The sequence below is a fragment of the Accipiter gentilis genome, chromosome 8, assembly GCF_929443795.1.
Source record: "Accipiter gentilis chromosome 8, bAccGen1.1, whole genome shotgun sequence".
Taxonomy (NCBI): Eukaryota; Metazoa; Chordata; class Aves; order Accipitriformes; family Accipitridae; genus Astur; species Astur gentilis.
The window spans coordinates 22,561,220-22,582,509 of record NC_064887.1 but is presented as its reverse complement, the minus strand read 5'-3'; the positions used below and the strand labels follow the sequence as shown (position 1 = coordinate 22,582,509).

The window sequence follows — 21,290 nt, the reverse complement described above, 5'->3', positions numbered from 1 at the left end:
GAACAGCTTCCTGCTGCGGTGCAGGGGGTCTCCTGCACCCGCCGCCCCTCCACCGCCACGGCAGCGGAGCCGCAGGGCTGGGGCGCGGCCCCTCTGCGGCCTAGGCTGTGCCGCCGCTAGCAGCGGCGGCTGCCCCGGATCCAGTCCCAGCCGCCGTTTCCTGCTCCCGCCCCGCCTCACCATAGAGATGACAGGCGCTGCGCGGACCGCGGGGCCTGCCGGGAAGGGAGCGGCGTGCCTCGGCCTCGCGGCTTAACCGGCCGGCGGCGGCGCCGATCCTGAGGGAGCGCGCGGGCCGCCGCCGCCATCATGTCGGGAGGCAGCAGCGCCGGCGAGTGGTGCCTCATGGAGAGCGACCCGGGCGTCTTCACGGAGCTCATCAAGGGGTTCGGTGAGGGAGAAGCGGTGGCCGCGGCTGTTCCCGCGTGGGTGCAAGACCGGCCCGCCCGCCGCGTCCGCGGGGCGCTGCCCGGTTTCCCGGCCTAGGGCGTGGGACCCCGGGCCCCGGCGGGCTGAGCGCGGGCTGGGCGGGGAAGGGGACATGGGGCTTGGCGGAGGGGAGGCTCGGGCCGAGGCCCGGCGCGCCGCGCCAGCCGACGCCAGCGGAGCGAGCGCTGCCGCAGGGGTGCGGGAGTGCCGCGAAAGGTGCTGCTGTGGAAGCTGGCAGCGTGGCGGTAAGCGGACGCGAGTGGGAATGAATGCGCTTCTCGTGACCTTTGCGTGGCTATCCCGGCCTCGGGCCGCCCTGGTAGTGCCGTACTTCCCAGCAACCCGCACGTATGCACCGCGGGCAGCGGCCGGCCTCTCGGCGGAGGGGAGCTGTGAGGGCCCCGCCCCGGCCCGGGGTGATCCCGGTTTCAGGGCGGTGGGTGCATAGCGGCAGGGCGGGCAGTGCAGGGGAGCCCGTCCTATCAGCAAGGGCACGTGTACCTTCTGCCGGAGAGCTTGATAAGTGCATGCCGCGTAGGGGAGAATGCCAGCGCTTGCAGAGGGCTAGATACGTTTTTGGGTCGTGTGCCAGCTGACTCGGTTACAAAGCCTCCAGGAGAGAGGACGTTACAGACGGGAAGGGGCTGTGAGCACGCTGAACTGTAGTGCTTGGCAGTAGGCAGGGTAGCCTGAAGTGGCTGCTTTGGCTTTTAGAATATTAAATTTTATGTTGAGTTGCATTTAATATTTTCAGCACTACTGTGTTCGTATGGTTATAACAACAGAGAAGTCTGCACAGGATTTTGGCCAAAGAAGCAAAATGATTTTATGCTAGGTTATATTGATTTATAATTTCTGTCACGATTTTTTCCCAGAAGTGAAGACCAGGCATGCTTCTCCTTTTGTGTTTCTATTGAACTAATACTTTAATCTTCCACGTACTAAGTATTTGAAGTTTTGTGGCTCTTAGGCAAACGTCTTGCTTGAGTGTATTGTTTAAGGTATTTTCAGTCTACTAATATGGGTCCTTCTCTGGAGCTAGGTGTTTTAAGTTCTGCTTTGGACTAGCTGACAATGTCTTTAAAAACAGTAAAGGACATGAGGTGATGAAAGATATGTTAATCTCCTCTGTTTCTTTTTTAAATGCATCTCTGTTATAAAAACAACATCACCATACACAGGAGAACTTCCTGAAATAATTTCTCTTGACTTATCTTGTTTGTGTTTGTAGTGAAGGTGCGTTAAAGCCTGTGAATGAACTTTTCCATAACCTCGGCATACAAGTTGTAAAAGTTACCATAGTTCTTTCATGTGTCTGTGTTTACTGGCTGCGTCCCTTTTAGATGGGTAGTTGAAGAAACCTGTATCTTTCCTTGTTTCAGGTTGTAGAGGAGCACAAGTTGAAGAAATATGGAGTTTGGAACCAGAGAACTTTGAAAAATTGAAGTAAGGCACTTTCCTAATCTGCACGGTTTTTATTCACATTTGTCTGAAGTCACTGAAAGAATGTGTACTAAACTCAGGTGGCTTTTTGGGGGTAGTTTTTTGTTTGCTTTCTTTGGTTGGTTGGTTTGTTTTGTTTTCAGTTTCTACAGAAGTTCATTAGGATTTTGATTTAATTGAACACCTGGCAATTAAATTACTTTTTATTAATGCCTTGGTACTTAATCTAGCTTTTCTGGTTTTGGAAAGAGATGCTAATAGCAGCTAGAATGTGAAAATAGATTTCTAGTGATTTTTTTTCACTGGCTTGCATTATATCCTTTGATAAATTCTTTGACAAACTTCTGCTCCTTGCTTTATCTCCCTTCTTCCTCACATAACATGAAATTGCATCTGTTGCCTTAAATAAATTAACTTACTGTACTTTTGTAACTTTGTACTGTTGTAGCTTTTATAACTCGTTTTTCCTGCAGAACCACTTCCACATGTATGTGAAGGCAAACAATCTTGTTACAACTGACAATGACTGATACTGTGTGGAACAGTCCCGCCCTCATTAGGCGATATTAGTCTTTTACCGTTTTGTCTGTGATGCGTTGTTATCCATATTCACATACAAGATTTTAAAAGGAAAATGTCATCTAACCCAGATGATATTCTATTTCTGTGCAGATATCCAGACTTGTATAATTAATCTTTCAGAAGATGTAGCAATTGGTACAGAAGATGTTGTTTTAGAATTTTTGTCTGACTGAAGATACTTGACAGTTGACACCTGAATGGCAGAAATGTTACTTGAGAAGTGGTTTATTTGCTGCCTGCACTATATACTTCGTATGATACTTCATCAGAACATTACCTGTTTTGTTCATAAAGTAACAGCTTTGCTTGCTTGTGCTGTCAGATGTATATCTTTCTAGTCTTGAGTGATGACCAGCTTGCTTCCTTCCCATGCACACATAGAGAACTTAAACACTAGGAGTTAAGGAATATAATAACATGTAGCATTTTTCAAATTCCCTCAGTGGACCCACTGTTTAAAAAGACGTCTCGGACTTCTGGCCAGAGCTTAGGAAAAGTTTCTTATGCAGTACAGTACTATGTTTACCTTTTGTAGATAAACCTTTTATGGCATCTCTGTGGCAATGACCCTAAATAAAGGTTGATATGATGAATAAGGCTTTGCTTTAATGTAGCTGTAGATTTTGTAAGAATTGTTTCCTTTACTAATAATTTTTTTTATGGGAATACTAAATACAGTGCAACATGCAGTAAAAGGTGTTTACTGTGCAAGACATGCAGTCTGAAAAGCAAGACACAATTTTAGTAGAAGAGAAAACTGTATTTCTCTTACTTCACAGAGAGATAACTCAAAGCATGAAGTTTCGTGAGAACTCTTTTTTGAACATTTCTTTTATGCCTAAAACGATTACCAAAACTTTAGTTCTAGTTCTTGTATGATTGACAAATGTTTTGATAGCGATTTATTACTAACAAAATTCAGATGAGTGTTGCACAACTGTAATAGTTACAGTAACCAGGAAAACTGGTCCTGACTTTTGAAAATTACTGACTAAATGCTAATTCAGATTGGGATTGTTTAGCATATATGGTAAGAAGCCTGAGGTATGTTCTGCCTAATTAAATACCATATCTGAAAATTTCAGTTCAAATTCCTTATGTTTAGAAAGAAATAATTAACAGTATTACTGTACCAGCATACAGTTAAATTATAGTAGAGATTCCTGGCTTTGATATTTTTCATCAGTACAAGTGATTTTCCCCCCCCCCCCCCCCCCCCCCTATCAATTTTATTTTTTAGGCCAGTACATGGGCTGATTTTCCTCTTCAAGTGGCAGCCTGGAGAGGAACCAGCAGGTTCTGTTGTCCAGGATTCCAGACTGGATACAATATTTTTTGCTAAACAGGTAAGGCAAGTTCAGTATTTTTCTTAGATATGTCATGAAACATAGCTTTTAGTACTGAAAAATAAACTATATTTTTGTTAGTATGCACACAAAAAATTAACATTTTACAAGATTAAATGACTTCAACAAATTCTGTGAGAGTAGGAACTGTGTATTAAAAGATGATTAACAAAGCAATCAGTTTGATCTGTCAAGTCAGACAAAAATATCATCAGGTATAGAAGAGTGAAGCTTTTACTTATTTGTCAGCCCTCTCCTATAAGAGTGACTCACTCGTCTGTGCAATAATTACGTGGTAAATGTTCTCAGCAGAATGAACAAATTATTTTATTGAAACCACTTTCAACAAATTCTAGGAAGAAATGTTTGGTTTGGTATGGTTTTTATTTCTTGTGTTTCTCAAATGCTTTGCAGCCAGGGCAGTATAACTCTAGGATAATACTTTCCTTTAAGAATTTGCAGACTGTTTTGGCATGGAAGTTTTAAGTATTTAAATCGGAAAGGTGAGTTTAAATGAGAAATTACAGGAAAAATTGGTTTTGATTATGTAATCTGTTGTGTTTTATTAAATAGTGAATAGTACTGAAATTTCGTGTTAGCTTTGCTTTGGCAGGCTGCTGTGCATATTGTTTCCAAGCAAGAGAAAGTAACCAGAATGAAAGTAGGAGTGTTTAATAAATGTTTTTAGCTCTTTTTCAAGACCTGCTTCTCAAACAGCGATAAATGTAACAGTCCAAACAAGAAGTGTAACCCTACATGTATTAAATACAAAGCATTTATCTCAAAGGGCAAATTATTAGGCTTTCTATGAAGACTGACACACAGACTGGTTGTTGGTTTTGTGTTTTGGATTTTTTTTGTTGGTTTGGGTTTTTTTTTTTCCCCCCACAAATGCAGAAGTGTTTTATATGTAAATTTCAGGATATAAAGAAGTCTCCACACACTTCTAGCTAGAAATATGGAAAACAACGGAAACATTAGGTGTATCTATAGCTCTCCCGGCTACACTGTACATGCGCTTCTGTTTTGCAAAAAATAATCTTTAATTTGTTTCTTTTATAATCACCCTGCTGTTTCCTGCTATTGTAGATTACTTTATTTCTTGGTCTTTTTTAATACTGTTTTCTTCATTCTTCCCCTTCTGCAGCTCTTGAGTCCTGCCAAGCAGTGTCCACCATTTTCATGGTACATTGATCAGCAGTAGTTTGCCAAATGTCTTTATAGTTTGATAGGGCTGATAGACACTGGTTTAGGTTGTGATTTCTACTTAATCAATCATACTGTTAGTGATCAGTAGGCTGTGGCTACAGAATAGCCTTGATGCAAAAGAACCTCGGGGAAAATCCTTGATATAACTCTTAAAGGGTAGTTGTGTGGCAGGAGGAAACTATCCTGATAGGAATCTAGAGAGGTTTTTTATAAGATGAAGGCAGATTTACCCTTACTAAAGGGATTTCATCTTTCTTTTTTCATGTGAGTAGATGAGGTTCTCCCAGAATTGCTGTTCTTTTGGATGCTTAAAAGTTTCAGAGCATTTGTCTGCTTGCTCTACTACTTTTGCTTTTTTTTTTTCCCTCCACTCCCCACTTCCCTTTTTGAAGCATGACACTGTTTAAAAGTAAGTAGCCAAGAGGAGCTTTGTTGAGCTTTAAGTTGGGATTGCAGAAGGTACATCAGAAAATTTGGATAATGTTAGACTTGCTAATAAAATGAGAAAATTAAAGGTTAACAATGAAAAGTCATCTTTATTTTGTAGTTTTCTTTGAAGCATTTATATTTTACTGTTTTCTTAAGCCTGAAACCTCCTTGTAGAGGTGTAGGAACTTCGTAGTCTTCCCCCTCCTTCACCTGCTGCCTTTAAGGAAGGTGTGCTGAAGTGACTCTAAGAATTCATTAATTTCAGCATGGAAAGCATTTTCTAGAAGTGTTCACTATTTTAAAATAGTAGTACCTAGTTATGCCACTTGATGGCATGGAATATATGTTTCAAAAGTAACTTTTAAAGAGTTTAAAATTAGAATATCTTCTTTGTGTTTTAGTATTGTCTGTTAGTCAAGTGCAGTGGCTTAGCAAAATCAAAACATTTCTTGTATTCATTTATGCTTGTGTTTCATGTCAGTTCAGTTTTGCCTGGACTGAAGTATTGTGACTGAAAAACTAGTGAAATAGTCCCAAAGAAATTAAAATTAAAAGTCAATAGATAAGCTCAAGAAAACTGGTTTTGATGTTTTGGGGGGATTTGTAATACCAGTTTAGCTCTGGTGACTTTCACATTGGAGGAGATCAACCTTAGTTGGAGATCCAACTTCACAAGCTATGTTTTGAGGACTGATAGTGTTTTCTCAAGAAAATGGCTGATCTGATGATTTGATGATGATGAGAGGAGGATGTCTTGGTCCTCCCAATCTGTCTCCTTTTGACTTCATACTTCTGTTCCTCTCTTGCGATGGCTCAGCTGCTCATTGAACTTCCATGAGCCAGTGCAGCTCATCAGCCAGGAGTTTTCTGTAGATTCTCTATGTGTATTTTCTGGGCTGGTCTCCTGACACATTATGAGATGTATTTGTTCAGTGAGTCTATACAGGCCAAAGCTGGTAAAAGGTAAGTGAGAGAGAACAGGAGTTTCTTTGTAGTAGTGCTGAGGTGGTTGCGTTTCTTGAAACTGCAGTCTGTGAATCCTTCCGAGTCACCCAGGAGCACAAGGGAAGACAATCATTAATATTAAAAATTGCTATTGTAAAATAGCAACTCCTCCCAGCTATCATACAACTGGGCTCATGTGCCTTTTGTTTTTTCTCTATGCAAGTTTTAAGTCCATTTTTATGGTGGCTTTGAGGATGGGGTTTTGTTATCTTTCAATAATCTTTTCCAGGTGTCAAGACTTTTTTCTTAATTACAAAAGCGATAAGTAAAATAACCATATGTTCATTTGTAGACTAGAAACCTAGAAGAAATACAAATTTGTTTTCTGGGTTAGCAAATTTTTTATGACATCTAAGATTATTGGTCTGTTGATCTGTATCTTTAAAACTGACATGACACTGGAGCCCTAAAAATCTCAAGAGTCTTTGGCTTGCTTTCCTTTCCCATACATTTTCTTTTAAATGTTACCATCTAAAGAGATCTGGTACAATCGGGTTTACTGCAGAGAAGTTTTTAAGTGTCATTCTGAATCCTGTATGAGCAAGACTAAATAACTCTTAATGTGTAACACAAATATAGTATGGTGTTGTGGTTTAACCCCAGCCAGCAACTAAGCACCACGCAGCTGCTCACTTACTCCCCCCCACCCAGTGGGATGGGGGAGAAAATCAGGAAAAGAAGTAAAACTCGTGGGTTGAGATAAGAACGGTTTAATAGAACAGAAAAGAAGAAACTAATAATGATAACACTAATAAAATGACAACAACAATAATGAAAGGATTGGAATGTACAAATGATGCGCAGTACAATTGCTCACCACCCGCCGACTGACACCCAGCTAGTCCCACGAGCAGCGATTCCCCGTGCCCACTTCCCAGTTTCTATACTAGATGGGACGTCACATGGTATGGAATACCCTGTTGTCCAGTTTGGGTCAGGTGCCCTGGCTGTGTCCTGTGCCAATTTCTTGTGCCCCTCCAGGTTTCTCGCTGGCTGGGCATGAGAAGCTGAAAAATCCTTGACTTAGACTAAACACTACGTGGCAACAACTGAAAACATCAGTGTTACCAACATTCTTCGCATACTGAACTCAAAACATAGCACCATAACAGCTACTAGGAAGACAGTTAACTATCCCATATGGGAAATAAATTATGCTGTTACAGCATGGCTCTGTTTCTGTTCAATTTTAATTAAATGTTCCATCTTAAAAATTGTTTCATTTTGGGGGGAGGGAACTTTAGTTAGATGTAAAAGGCTACAGCTCTCAAACTGTGCAGCAAAACATCTTTAAAATTGCAAGGAAACACAATTTTGATAAAAAGTTTGTGATGCTCACGTTTTATTCATACCCACTTCCATAGTGATGTTGTAGTTGAATTCCAGATGACAACAAGATCTTGTTCAAAGTTAAATCACAAGTATGTTGGGGGGTTGAATTTTAAAGTCTAATATGCATGCATATTAAAGGATTTATTTTTTTAATGGTCACTTCTATGTGCACTCATGTTAAATTTGGCCTCCCTGTTATGCCTAGGTATGATTTAGTCCTCTGTTTGAGGCCACAGAACTCTGGATGATCTTACATACCCTATGAGCTAGGATACCTAGGCACAATGAGGTGAGTTAAGGATACAATTTCAGCCTTAACTCTGAATTTCCTGATTTCTGTGTTGCTTAAGTAGGCCCTTGCTGTTATTTTTACACACGATGGCTACACAATTGTAACACTCAATGTATTCAGCTATCTTCAGTACTGTTTTGAATAGCTGTATCTGGCTGATCACTGCAGAAATGGAAGTGTCTCTTGACAAAAAGAATGCCATTGTTGCAGACTTACATATTAAAATTTTTTAGTTTAGTAACTTCTTCAGGTTTTATTACTGAAGTGTTGGTATCATACCTTTGTTTTATGCCATTTTATGCTTCATTGTGATGATAGAACATTACAATTGTGATAATAAAACATTAACTTCATTAATTGGGAATAAAATCTGTATACCTTCAGAAGGAGGATCTTCTAAATGATACTGTTAATAACAAAACATTGATGTTTAGTTATCTTTGTGCCACTAATGGAAGCACACTATAAGTATTTTGTTTTTTCAACATTTCCAATACTTCAGTTGATTTCAAACTCAACATTTTTGACATTTTCAGGTTTGGTAACATTAAAATAGACCAGATATCCTTGTTAAAGCTAAACTTGGGCTAATGACTTACAAGAAGTAAAGTGAACTTGAAACACTTGTAGTAGAAGTCAGAAAGAGATTATCAGTAATTGAATATAACTACAGGAAGATTATATCTTTATTCCAAAAGAGTAGAAATAAATTAATAAAATTAGATAGAGTTTTTAAACAAGAATAAGTTTTGGAACTTTGTCCTAATGCTTAATTTTTCATGTTGAGCTTTGTGAAGCCAACTGATTTGTAACATTGGGATGCTTAGTGAGTGAACCCCAGAGATTTGCTGATTATAATACCAGTTGCAGCACAGTGTTATCCACAGCTTTTTGAAAAACAAAATAAATAATCTATCCGATTCAAGAGTCAAGAGCTTGAAGTGCTTCAGCCTTAAGTTGATCCAGAAACTTGGATTGGATCCTTAGGGAAAGGTGCATGCTTATGAAGCTATGCACCTTAATTTTGGAGTGTACCAGAGTAGCCTATTGAAGTGGTTCCTTTGTTTTAAGCTAAGCTTCACTTGGTGATATGGCAATCTTCTCAGGTTTTTTGAAATCATCTTACTAATGTGCATATATGTCTGTGTATATATATAATTTTCTTTCAAATATTAAATACACCTTGTAGCATTGCTAGCAAAGTCCTTCAAATATGGGTATCTGCTTTAAGTTGGAGTCTTGAATATTGATCAATCAAATATCTTACCAGGACTTCCTGGGCAGCAATATACAGGCAAATGTTGGTATTTCTGGACAAATATAGAAAATCCTCTTAAGTTTCCTCAAGTCAAAATAAAAATCTTTCTGGGACAACCTGCATATATTGTCATGGTATCTAAATGCAGGAAATGTTTTCTGCCAATGCTGAGACACCTTAAGTAAGAGATAATATTGGAAATTAGGGTAGATGGGTATCCTGACCAATTTCTTTCTCGAAGGACTTGACAGCTTGTGTGTGTGTATAGCAGTGCTGAAGTGGCTGTGTGACAAACCTTGCACTCATCTACATTTGGTACTGCAATCACCACCTCCTTACTCTCTGCTCTTCACCGTGCCCATGAACTATCACTAGCTAGGTACCTCTTTTTTCCATCTTGGTAGTTCTGTCATGTCATCTAGGTCCAGGAACACACTCTTTTTATGCGTATCAGCTGCACTTGCTTTTACTCCTCTGCTACAGGACTTATTTTTGCTGCCTTTTCCTTACCTCCTGCCTCTCACTTGCTGAAAAGTATTTCTAGTTCTATAATGTATTTCCATTTCAACAGCTGCGGGGCACTGGTCTAAGATCTACATTTGTTGCATATTGTTCTCTAGCAGTAAGGCAAGATTGTTTAGTTTGGTCCTTATATACTTAAACAGACTCCTCATACTGTAGTTGGAATACAAAAATATATTTATGCTGGAAGACAAATATTTGATGAGACCACAAATTCCCTGCCAAGTTTAATTTTTCCTTCTGTTTTTGCTGTTGTTTAAAGCTCCTGTATCCAGCTGGTTCAACACAGTTTCTCTGTTGATCTTGCCTCTAGGCACAAAATCTCTCTTAACATCCCTTCCCTTTTTTTTGAAGCTATTATTGGGTTAACGGTCTGCCAGAACAACTGATTATTCCATCTTGATTTTTCAGTAAGAATAGTTAGCACTTAGTGCTCTCTCTTCTTATAATGTCCTGTATTATCATTTAGCAAGTGAAGTTTGCTGTAGTGACCCTGCCTTCATTGTAATAGCGCTGTTTTAATAGCTCTTCACCAGAGGTGTCTCTACCATTTTTCTCCTTTCTCCATCAGCTTAATTACAACATTTGTAACCACTGCTTCAGGTTAGCCTACTCTAATCTGCTTAGGATCTTCCTACTGTCATCTTAGTGCTACTTTCACAACTGCCTCTGATACCATTCTCTAGTCATACCTCAGAGAATCTTGAGTTCTTGGTTCCTTTTCTTACGTTATAGTATTAATTCTCTCAAATTACGTCATTCTTGTAGTCTGTGGGATTTAATTTTTCTGCTGTTGTTCATTATTTCACTGCCTTTGATGGATTTTCCTTTTATGTCCTTTATTTTGTAATTGTGTGAACGCTAGCCTTTAGCTTGAGTACCTGCAATTTGAGTTTCAGTTGCTGTAATCTGTTCTGCATATGTAGTTGACTTAAACTGTAATCAAGGAAGTCAAATAGATTGTATTTTTCTTAAAATAAGAAGTGCTTTATTATTTATCATCTGCACAATACAGACATAATCTGAACTGAGAACACCCTGAAGTATAGAAAATGAATATATGCTGTGGCTTATAGTATTAATATAGCAGATTTTCCTTTGTTAAGGACTAGCTTTCTAAAATAGGTTGGTTGTTTTTTCTTTTTTTTTTTCTTCTCTCCTTTCTTGTTGGAAGTGGTTTCACATTCACAGCCCTGAAATAATTTTCATTTTTTAAATACAAAATCAACATCCTCTCTCCCAGTCCTAAGGTTTAAGTAGCATTTTCAATTGCAAAATAGTCTTATAGACTGAAGATACGTTATTTTTCTAGCCTATAGCTCACTAAGAAAAAACTGCTAATATGAAGTCTTTCTTGTATTATGGCCTTACACCATTTGATTACTGTGCTTTTAATTAAATCTCAGATTATATATATAATAATACTTGCAGTCTCTCTCTTTAAATACTGTAGTTTGGGTATTACAAAGCAACATTAAAGACATGGCTGTTACATAAAGAGGCTTGTTTATACTTTCTAAAAATGGAATATTTAACACTTGGGGAACAGTGTCACACAAACTAGTAACTTGAATGCTAGGTTGAAAAGGATAGTTATATTGTATATTAAGAAAAGTGAAAAATCTGAAACTCTGTATGGCTTATTCAGCAAACCATCATTTAAAGAAATCTTTACATCTTGGAACACATCTGAATTTTATTAGTTTATCCCTAGGGTATATGAAATTTTTTGTTCAACACAACCTTTTTATAAAAATTCTAGGTTCCATAGTGTGCTTTATTGCCCCAAATATTTTTCCAAGCTCCTACTCCTGGTAGGAATTCTGACTATTTGAAGGACATTCTCTTTGGGAGAGTTGACTTTTTTGGGGTTTTAAGACCTTATATAATAATGTAATTTGGGCAGCTTGCTTTGAATAGTACTTTATTTGTTTTTCCACCGAGATCAGAGGGTTCCTGTATTTCTTCTGTGTCCTTTATTAATCATCTCAGAAAGGTGGTGAGACAGTAGAATGACAGAGTTTCTAAGTAGAGGTGAGATTTTATCAATGAATCATACATGACAGCCATCCAGTGTTCATTTTGTTAATCTCCTACAGCAAAGGTTTTCTGTGGCTACTCAGAACTAGATTTGCTGCCTGTTGTAGAGTGAAGCTCTAATGTAAATCAGCATGGAAAGTGTGTGTAATGAAAAATGTTGCCCAGCTTAAATTAATTTTTTATCATAAGTACTGAACAAATTCTCAACACTTTTTTCTAGGTAATTAATAATGCTTGTGCTACTCAAGCCATAGTAAGTGTGCTATTAAATTGTGTTCATCAAGATATTCATCTAGGAGAGACTTTGTCAGAATTTAAAGAATTTTCACAAAGTTTTGATGCTGCGGTAAGTGCCTACTATTTTCTGTATTTTGAGTATTATAGTGCTATATGTAGGTTGGCTTACAATTTAATTTTGTTGCTTACTTGCAGATGAAAGGTTTAGCACTAAGTAACTCGGAAGTGATTCGGCAGGTTCACAACAGTTTTGCCAGGTAACATATGTTTTAAATTTAGGCAGAATTTCAGCAAATTCTTTTTCATCTCAGATTTTTTTAAAATTTTCTTTGCAGACAACAGATGTTTGAATTTGATGCAAAGTCTTCAGCAAAAGAAGAAGATGCGTTTCACTTTGTAAGCTATGTTCCTGTTAATGGACGGCTATACGAACTAGATGGGCTAAGGGAAGGACCAATTGATTTAGGTAACATTCTGTATTTTTTCTGAACATGGTTCATTTTAACAATAGTTTATTGCAAAAAATTGGTTGTATGTTATAGGATCAAACCAAGTTAGTTATTAAATAAAGCATATCTTTAAAGTTTTCTTAATGTGGTATTCAGGGTAGTACTTCTTTGTAGTTTTTTATATTGGTGGGGGTTTTTTGTCGGTCTGAAAAAGCAGTTTTCTTTCTGCTTCCTCCACGTTTCTGATTCTCTCCTTTCATTCAGCATTCAAATGAACTGGCCTTGCAAACCAGTGGGATTCTAATACCTTAATAGTTTTGCTTCCAGAGAGAAATTTATATAACCCACTTCCTGTGAATGTTCGTTCTCCTCACCTGAGGAAATACATTGTTGTTCTGTGCTGTCTCTTAACAAAACCTGGTAAAACTATGTAGCGTTTTTGGCTTTCCTTACTGATAGTGTGCAATTCCTTTTGCTGGTATTTTTCCCCACATCTACCTTTTTGTGGTATTGTCAACCAAGACAATTCCCATGTCATGTTTTCAAAGCTATTTTTTTCAAGGTTGATTTTAAACTATCCATTTATTTTATTGTTTGTTTCTTTTGCAGGAGCATGTATACATTTTTTATATGTTATGTGGCTGGTGTTTACACACTGCCCTATTTCTTCTTAGATAGCAAATATTATCCCAATGGTTTAAAAAATAATAGCTAATTTAGTATAGTTTTATTGTCTGTAAGACTTGTTCCTGTTTTGTGTCTTTGTAATCTTTCTTAACCTGTGGGGTGTGTGCCATCTTGTGTCTTGAAAAGCTTTACAGTGCCTATCATGTGTCTGCAACTTTCTTTTGAATCTGATATAATCTCAGTATGTGTTTTCACAATTTTCTTGATAGTTGTATTTATTTTTTAGGATGAGTAATGGCTTGCTACTGAATTTCATCTTTAGTCTGGCTAGAGACACCACACAGTCTGCAGACCTAGCAGTAACATAAGTTTTATGGTCATAAGATGATGAGTCTCTTCATTTGCTTTAAGGTCTTGAAATTGTTAAGAGAGTCATTATCAACTTACAGAATCACCTTTAGCTATTCTCTTGTTTATCTTAAAATCAAGTTATCTATCATAAATAATTTTATATTTTTTGTGTCTGACTTTTTAACATTGTATTGCATCTACGTAGTGTTAACTCTTTATTTTGTCTAAATGGAACAACTGTAACTATTCATACTGTTTTCTTTTGCTGTCTACTTTTATATTGTCATACCAACTAATTTCCTTTGTCATAAAAATCTTACATAATTCCCCCCCCATGTTGTTTCTTGTTATCAATAAACTTCAGATGCTTATGCCCTCAAAATTTAGTTTTGCTCTGTTGCTTTGGCCAGTACATTATCTAAATATTGTTATTAATAAATGTGTTTTCCACCTACTAAAAAAAAAAATCACCTGAGTAATTTGAGACTGCAGTTGGCAAGAAAAAAACTTGTTACCTACTCTGAAGTTCCTGCATAAGCTTGAAGTATACAAATCTTGAATTTGCAATAAATTTTGCGAAGATGATTAATTTTTTTCTTTGTGTTTTTTTAGGTGCATGCAATCAAGATGACTGGATAAGTGCTGTACGGCCCGTCATAGAGAAACGTATACAAAAGTAAATGGTCATGATTCTTTTAAAATATAGCACCTTTTATATGTTTAAAAAAATCCTTATTCTTAATTTCCTTCAATTTAAAGGCTTTCAACTGAATTTCTAAGGAATGGCGCTTATGCATCATTTTTATGTGCATATCACTGTGTGACTTCAGAACCTATTGCCCAACATGATCCAAATGTGGTGATAGATAAGTCTCAAATACGCTGTGTTCCTGTATGATTAATTGAAGTAGGTATCTGTGTAGTGAAGAGAGATCCTACTAGTACTCTGAAAAAGGCAGAGTAAGATTATGAACTCTGCTAGACAGACATGGGTCTTTGTGAATGAAAACTAAGGGTGCCATTATCATGGATAAAGTTTGGGTATGCACTTATAATTGAAAATACCAAATAATATCCGTACAGCTGGTATTTACAGAGAACAAGTTTTCCTTAGGTATGTGGCTTGGTTTAGAAATTTAAGCTAGAAAAACATACTATAGAAATTTTCTTGCTTCTTAGCTCTAGCCCCAAATATGTTAGAAATAAAGTTGATTTTATACCATTTTTAGAAAATAATTTCCAAAGTCTTTTACTTGAAGACTTTTTTTGATAAGCAAAACATTACTACCAGATCTTATTTGGAGAATTTAAACTCTGAAAGGCCTGCTAGTCAAATTGTTGAATGTACTTTTCATGTTGTATGAAGAAGTCTGCAATGTTTTCTAACGAGTAGCAGTAATGAGAAATTAAAAACTATTGTGTGCAGCAGTCTTGTGCAAGAGTTGTCAACTATATCATGTTTTGTTTTCTTTTTTGGACAGTTTCAGTATTTATTTTTTTATGACCACAAACAGGAATAGTAATATGTTGGGAGAGGAGTTTATTAGGAGTTATACATTGGACAGTGCTCATTTGAGGTCTGATTTTTATTTTGTGGCAAAATTGGATCTGTAGCACAACTTAATTTAATAGATCCATTTAGATGTTTTTTTTTCCACAGATGCATTCCCTTATAGTGAAATTGTGGAGGAGGTTTTTGGGTTGTCATGTTAATTTTGAAAGTGGATTTTATTGTTTGTTTGTTGGTTTTGGTTTTTGCTTTGTTCCTTATCTAGATACAGTGAAGGTGAGATAAGGTTTAACTTGATGGCTATTGTATCTGACAGAAAGATGATATATGAGCAGAGGATTGCGGAATTACAGCAGCAACTTGCAGAGGTAGGTCATGGTATTTAAGTTACTGGAGTAGTTCTTTGATATCAGTTCTGTGTCTTTGCTTAATTGTTCCTTCTTTCCTTGCTCCAAGTGGAGTATCCCTAAAAAAAGCAGGGAAGGATTACTACATATCTGTCCCACGCAATGCAGTGCTGCGTGAATGCACTGATGCAGCTCTGCTTAGTTCTGAGTGAGTTAATTTGAGCACTCGGTACAGTATGACTGTGTCATTGAGGCTGTCTTGACTAATTTGCTGTGGTAGCGGAACTATTCTTTTCCTAGTACCTGAGCTAATCTGCTTATAACTAACTGTGGAAATTCCTTGAATGTTCCTATAACTGTAAGCAAAACTGAATCTTTCTGTGACAGAAATACTCTTAAGACAAGACTTGTTTTAACTGGAAAAAAAGAATTAAAATGCACTAACATTGTCCATTTAACTTTTTCTGTTTTGTGGAAGGAGGAGCCTATGGATACAGATCAGAGTAGTAATATGTTAAGTTCTATACAATCAGAAGTTGCAAAATACCAGATGTTAATTGAAGAAGAGAACCAAAAATTAAAAAGATATAAGGTATGTAGCCTTTGCTTTTCTGATTAAACTATTTGAAGAGTTGTAAGAAAATGTTAGCTTTTATATTTATGGGAAGCTGTTGCAATTTGAAGGAATTGGATGGATACTAGGAAGATAATGTTACATAAATTCATGTTGTATTCCTGAATTTACAGATTAGTTACTAGTTTGCTTTCTTTTAGCATAAGACTTATGAGTCAGTTTGTAATGGTCTCTGTAGCTCCCTTTGTTTTGCCACTTCTTTGTATCTTTCTCACTTTAAAATATTTTTTAAGCACAGCGTGTTCTAGAACTCCTACAAAGAAATTGCTCTCTGTGCCTCAGAAGGCTGATCAGCCTTTGCTTGCTGGAGTTGCTTGTTACACTACTGTATGTACCAGTGATCTCTTATTAAGTAGGATTTTTTGTTTGTTTTTACTAGAAGGACTTTGACGTGTTAGCGTTCATATAAGCTCTTCAGGGTCTCATTGTCAGTAATGAAGAATGTTGATGCATCAGTTGATAATGAAGGCTAATTGGGAGATTCTGTGAACTTCATGTATAGATTCATTCTGTGTTTGCCCATACATACGCTAATCTGACATATAGGTACTTACATAGCTTTTAGTGAAGAAGCTCTCCTAGGGTACTTGAATTATTCTTTTGTTACAGTTTACCTGCTGTCTTTTCCTCTGTGGGAAGCAGTGAAGACACAACTGGCATGTTCTTTATTTTCCTAAATAAGTACTTCATGTATGTGCATTGAAAGTGTATTATTTTTTGAAATGACATGGTATTAATGAAAATGAAATATGGGAAAGTTTCTCTGAGATCATCACTTGCAACCTTTTAGATAATTCCCAAATACTTCTAAAGGAATGTTTTGAGGGGAAAAAAAGCTGGGTAACCTATTTATTTATTTAGTGTTTTAATCCCTTAACATATTTTTGGAGGGGGTATAGAAAGTGGCTAGATTAAAAATTAGTTTTAAAATAAAAGTTGTATATATCAAAGGATAAAGAAATTGAAGAAATGTTTTTACTAGGTTTTGTGTTCTTTCACTAAAAATGAAAGAAATGTTTTCATTGGTTTCTAGAAGGTACAGACGAAGACTTCAATAATTCTAATGATAATTTCAAATATATTTCTACAGTACATGTGTTGCGAAGTGTTACTGTTATCTGTCTCTAAAGCAGTGTCACTACATGCTGTTCCACAACGTCAGGATGCAATTCAAGAAACTATAAAAAAAAAAAACAACAAACAACCAAAGCATGTGCTTTACCAAGCAGGAGAGTAAGCAAACAAATTAAATGGGGGAGGCAAAACCCCTTGAAGTTTCTCATTGTATGTGGAAATATTGTGGAAACTGCTTAAAAGTCCACATTTTGTTTTATGTTAGGGTATCTACTTGGGGTCTGTGGAGGTCATTCCTCTCAGTTGAAAAACAGAGCAATCTCCTTTTCTGAAGGACTGAACCATTGTAGAAGCTGCAAAGTGTTTACTGTAACAAAAATAGTTGGGCTTTTGCATTACAGAATGTTTCTTCAGCCTAGGCTGAGGCCACAACTACGCAGGGGACTGTGAAAATACATAGGTCGAACTGCAATTTAAGTTGAGGAAAAAAAAGTTAATAGTTTAGATAACAGTTCTTGCCAGTGTTAAAGCAGTGGCTGAACCATATAAACTACTTAATCATTGAGCATTTTTCAGCTAGTATGACAAAATACAATAAGGAGAATTTGTGCCTTAAGCAGTAAATTCGTCTGGCATATGCTTTCTCACCATGTGCTCAGAATTTTATTGCTTCAACTTTATTTTTAACTGGCTGAAATTTAAAAATAACTCCAGGTCTTTGGGGAGAGGGTGGACAACAGGGATGGGAAAAATCCCTGTTTAGCCATATAATAATTCTGTTAATGCTTTTAATTTATTTTTAGATCGAAAATATTAGAAGAAAACATAACTACCTGCCTTTCATTATGGAATTATTAAAGACTCTAGCAGAGCACCAACAGTTAATACCCTTAGTAGAAAAAGTGAGTATTTCTTAGCTGACTTTTAAGAAACAGTATATTAGTATAAGTCTTCATACCTTCTACTCTAAAATTAAAAATGCAGTCAAATATCTTGGAAGCATAAATGGCATGGATTTATTTAAACTGCTACATTCAGATATATTGCTAGTTTACCTGATAGTCCCTTGTAGTTCTCAAGAGGCACAATTCTAATGGAGACTGGAGACTGTGGGACCAACCAACTTTGCATTATTATGCAGAGGCAAACTGTATCTTCCCTTTGATAAGCTAAACAAATTTTTCTAATGGTGATACAGGAAAAGGCAATTCAGTATCAGCTAAATGATCACATTACAGGGCATAAGATACTACAATACAAGAGACGTGGTTTGGGCTTTTCTACACAGGAAATTGAAAGTCCTATTAAAATTGTGATGTGTAGCTCCAGTTAGTATATGTTAGAGTTCCTCATACTATCTTGATATCTCTTTTTGAAGTGAAGATTATTTAAATCTATACATATGCAGACATGTATGTACAAGATTGATCCTGTTTGCTGACCTGGACTTTTAAGTTAGTTTTGTTGAGTTATCTAGCTGTCAACATTAGATGGCAGTCTTTGCACAGAGGTTCTGGTAATTTTAGGTGGTTTGAAATTCATTCTCTTAATTTTCTGTGTTCTTACACTGATTTACTGGCTCATTGTTTTCTCCTTTTTAAGGTGTCTAGCTATTAATATTGATTTACTATTAAGATTTTTATTAAGGCTAGATTATTAAAGTGTGTCTGTCACTTTGGCAAGGTTACTAAATTGCACAGTTAGTCAAATACTTGAATTGTAATAAGATTGGTGCTGGCTTGCATATCTACTAATGTGCCATAGACAGTATCCCTAAATTTGAACTCACACTGAAAAAGGGTCTCTATATTATTATAATGAAAAAAGAGCTAAATATTATTTAATTAGTACATTCTTTAGCTGAATTTATTTAGGAAAGTATGTTTGCAGGCCAGTAGTTTATAAGACTAACTTTTGGATTTGGTTTTTAACCTTTTCCTTCTTCGGGTAACTTGAGGAGTTTTAATCCAGTTTCTTGTTAATAGGTGTTCTTTATAACACCATCAAGCTTCTTTTACAAGTAAATTTCCAGTGGACCCAAGCAGCTGGTGATAACAGTTCTTAATTCTAAATCACTGAATTAGATCCAGTTCTGTTCAATAAGTGGTAACAAGCAGCAGACTGATTAAGAATGAATAAATGTTTTGACAGAAAGATGGCTAGTATTGCATCTGAATTGTCCCCTCTTCTTGCCTAATCTTTTTTTCACTAAACTCATAAGGAAGAAAATGCTAGTTCCTTGGCAGTTTGAACTATCTGTCAATTGATACAAGTTATATGAGATCTGTTTGCAAATATCTTGCTAGGAGCTCTTGTGGGGTTTGGTGGTGGGGTTGTTTTTTTTCACTCTGCTCTTTTGAAAGATCTAAAAAACTAAGATCTTGGTTGCTTCAGAGTTTAATTTGTGAAAATCAGTATATCTGAATGCAGTGTTTTCTTGTGACATAAAATGTTTTCATTAGGAAGAGTTATTTCTATGTTAAATGAAAAGAATATGGAGGTATGAAAAATGAAGGTTAGATTATGTTTTAAAAATAGTGGGGTTTTTGACCTGTCCTTTTCCCTTATGGAAGTTACCTAATCTTACAATTTCTTATATATATGAACCTAGTAAAATAGTAGGACGACACTTCTGAAGGGTCTAAATTTACATTTAAAATGCCTCTTTCCTCAGCATATTTTGTTGAACGTTTAGAAATGTAATGAGTAGTCATTCAGAGCTCCAAAAAGATCTTTGTCTTATCAGAGCTTAACGTCATCTCCCTCTGTTTTCTAGGCAAAAGAAAAACAGAATGCCAAGAAAGTTCAGGAGGCCAAGTGAAGATGACTTTGCAAAATACATACAATTATGTGCTTCTGAAACTGTTTTCATGACAACAAATAAAACTTTTCATAAACTTTAAATTTTGTCCAGCGCACGTTTGACAATTGTAACAGTTTGTCTTGTACTGTATGCACGGGTCTAATTTTCTTCCTTCCCGGGCATCTTGTGCATGTAGTACTGCTAAATAATGTTTAGGTTCTCTTGGTCAAATTCAGTATTTAACAGTCTATCTGATTTCTGAAAGCTTGGTAAGTCGACCTAAAAATATGCAAGGAAAATGTTCCCATTTTGTCCCACTTGAATGTAGGGTAATGATACAAATGCCAGAGTTTAAGTATAAGCATGAGCTTTCTTTGCTCATACCTACTAACAATTATAATACTATCCAATTGTTCAGTGACATACCCTGCGTCTTTGTTTTTATGAAGTATGTGTCTGATTTTTTTACAAAATTGAAAAGTATGAATTTAGCTGTAGAAACATTTGCAAAGACCAATGTATAATCTCAAAAGATCCGCATTGCTTTAGTAGAAGAGATAATAAATATTCCCATTTTTATTTTGGCAAACTTTCTTCTGTGGTATTTTATTGTTGGATAAGATGATTAGTATATGTATTAGAGGTCATCAGCCTTGTGATTTCGAGTATACATGTTCTAAATTTGGGTTAGAAAGAAGGCTATTGTTTGGGGAGTTAATATTCTTGCGTATAAGGTACTACGATTCTAGAGTATGTTAAGTTTAAGTCTTTAAAACAATGATTTTTAGTTGACCTCGGGAAGTAATTTAATATAAGAAAAAACATTTATGGAAGATTCTTACTGATAACAACATTGTAATGGAAGATGCTGGAACTGTCTTCCATGGACCAAAGGGAATGTCTGGGGAATGGAGCTCACATGGTGTCCTACCTTCTTAGCGCTGCTCATATGTGAACTATGAATAGGCAAATTGTTCTGGTAAGGATAGCAACAGACCATTGTAACAATACATGGTATTTGAGTTACTGAAACACTGTTATTGTATAGTGTATATAAATTGGTTTAGAAAACTTCTTCCTAAAAGATTGAGACAAGAAATAGAAAGAAAAACAAGCAAAGGAACTTGGATTGTTTGGAAGACATTTAAAACCAGTAAAAGATGTTTGTTTGGCTTACTTTGCCTATCGGCATACTTCACTGAACTGTGAGGTCCTTTGGTCTTGTAGGCTTCGTCTTGTAGGTTTGTATGATAAGAATATACTATATATAGAGAACTTTTTTAAACCCCAATATGAAACAAATTCTGTTATCTGTTGCTGCTTCATATATGTTGCATATATATATTGACAGGACACATGAAAATGCAGTAG

The 21,290-nt window shown here is 36.6% G+C and overlaps 1 protein-coding gene across 2 annotated transcripts; it reads left to right on the top strand.

The window, feature by feature from the left end:
* Window positions 1-21: 21 nt before the first annotated feature.
* UCHL5 (ubiquitin C-terminal hydrolase L5) lies at window positions 22-20,376 on the top strand. Of its 2 annotated transcripts, XM_049807736.1 has the most exons (11): window positions 22-391; window positions 1,812-1,875; window positions 3,695-3,800; window positions 12,108-12,233; window positions 12,320-12,381; window positions 12,460-12,590; window positions 14,164-14,227; window positions 15,327-15,429; window positions 15,887-16,000; window positions 17,920-18,018; window positions 19,893-20,376. In XM_049807736.1, exons 1-11 carry the CDS (start codon window positions 310-312, stop codon window positions 19,935-19,937), a joined length of 996 nt encoding a protein of 331 aa, XP_049663693.1. In that variant the 5' UTR covers window positions 22-309; the 3' UTR covers window positions 19,938-20,376. The 2 variants fall into 2 exon arrangements, with proteins under 2 accessions (XP_049663693.1, XP_049663694.1); XM_049807737.1 differs by lacking the exons at window positions 22-391; window positions 1,812-1,875 and adding an exon at window positions 7,981-8,064.
* The last annotated feature ends 914 nt before the right edge of the window (window positions 20,377-21,290 follow it).

What these genes read in the sequence shown, in the direction of transcription:
- UCHL5 (XM_049807736.1), top strand. Translation starts at nt 310, where the DNA reads ATGTCGGGAGGCAGCAGCGCCGGCGAGTGGTGCCTCATGGAGAGCGAC. An exon ending in GAGAACTTTGAAAAATTGAA is followed by an intron (nt 1,876 to 3,694) that starts GTAAGGCACTTT and finishes TTTATTTTTTAG; the next exon opens with GCCAGTACATGGGCTGATTT. An exon ending in ATAGAGAAACGTATACAAAA is followed by an intron (nt 14,228 to 15,326) that starts GTAAATGGTCAT and finishes TTCCTTATCTAG; the next exon opens with ATACAGTGAAGGTGAGATAA.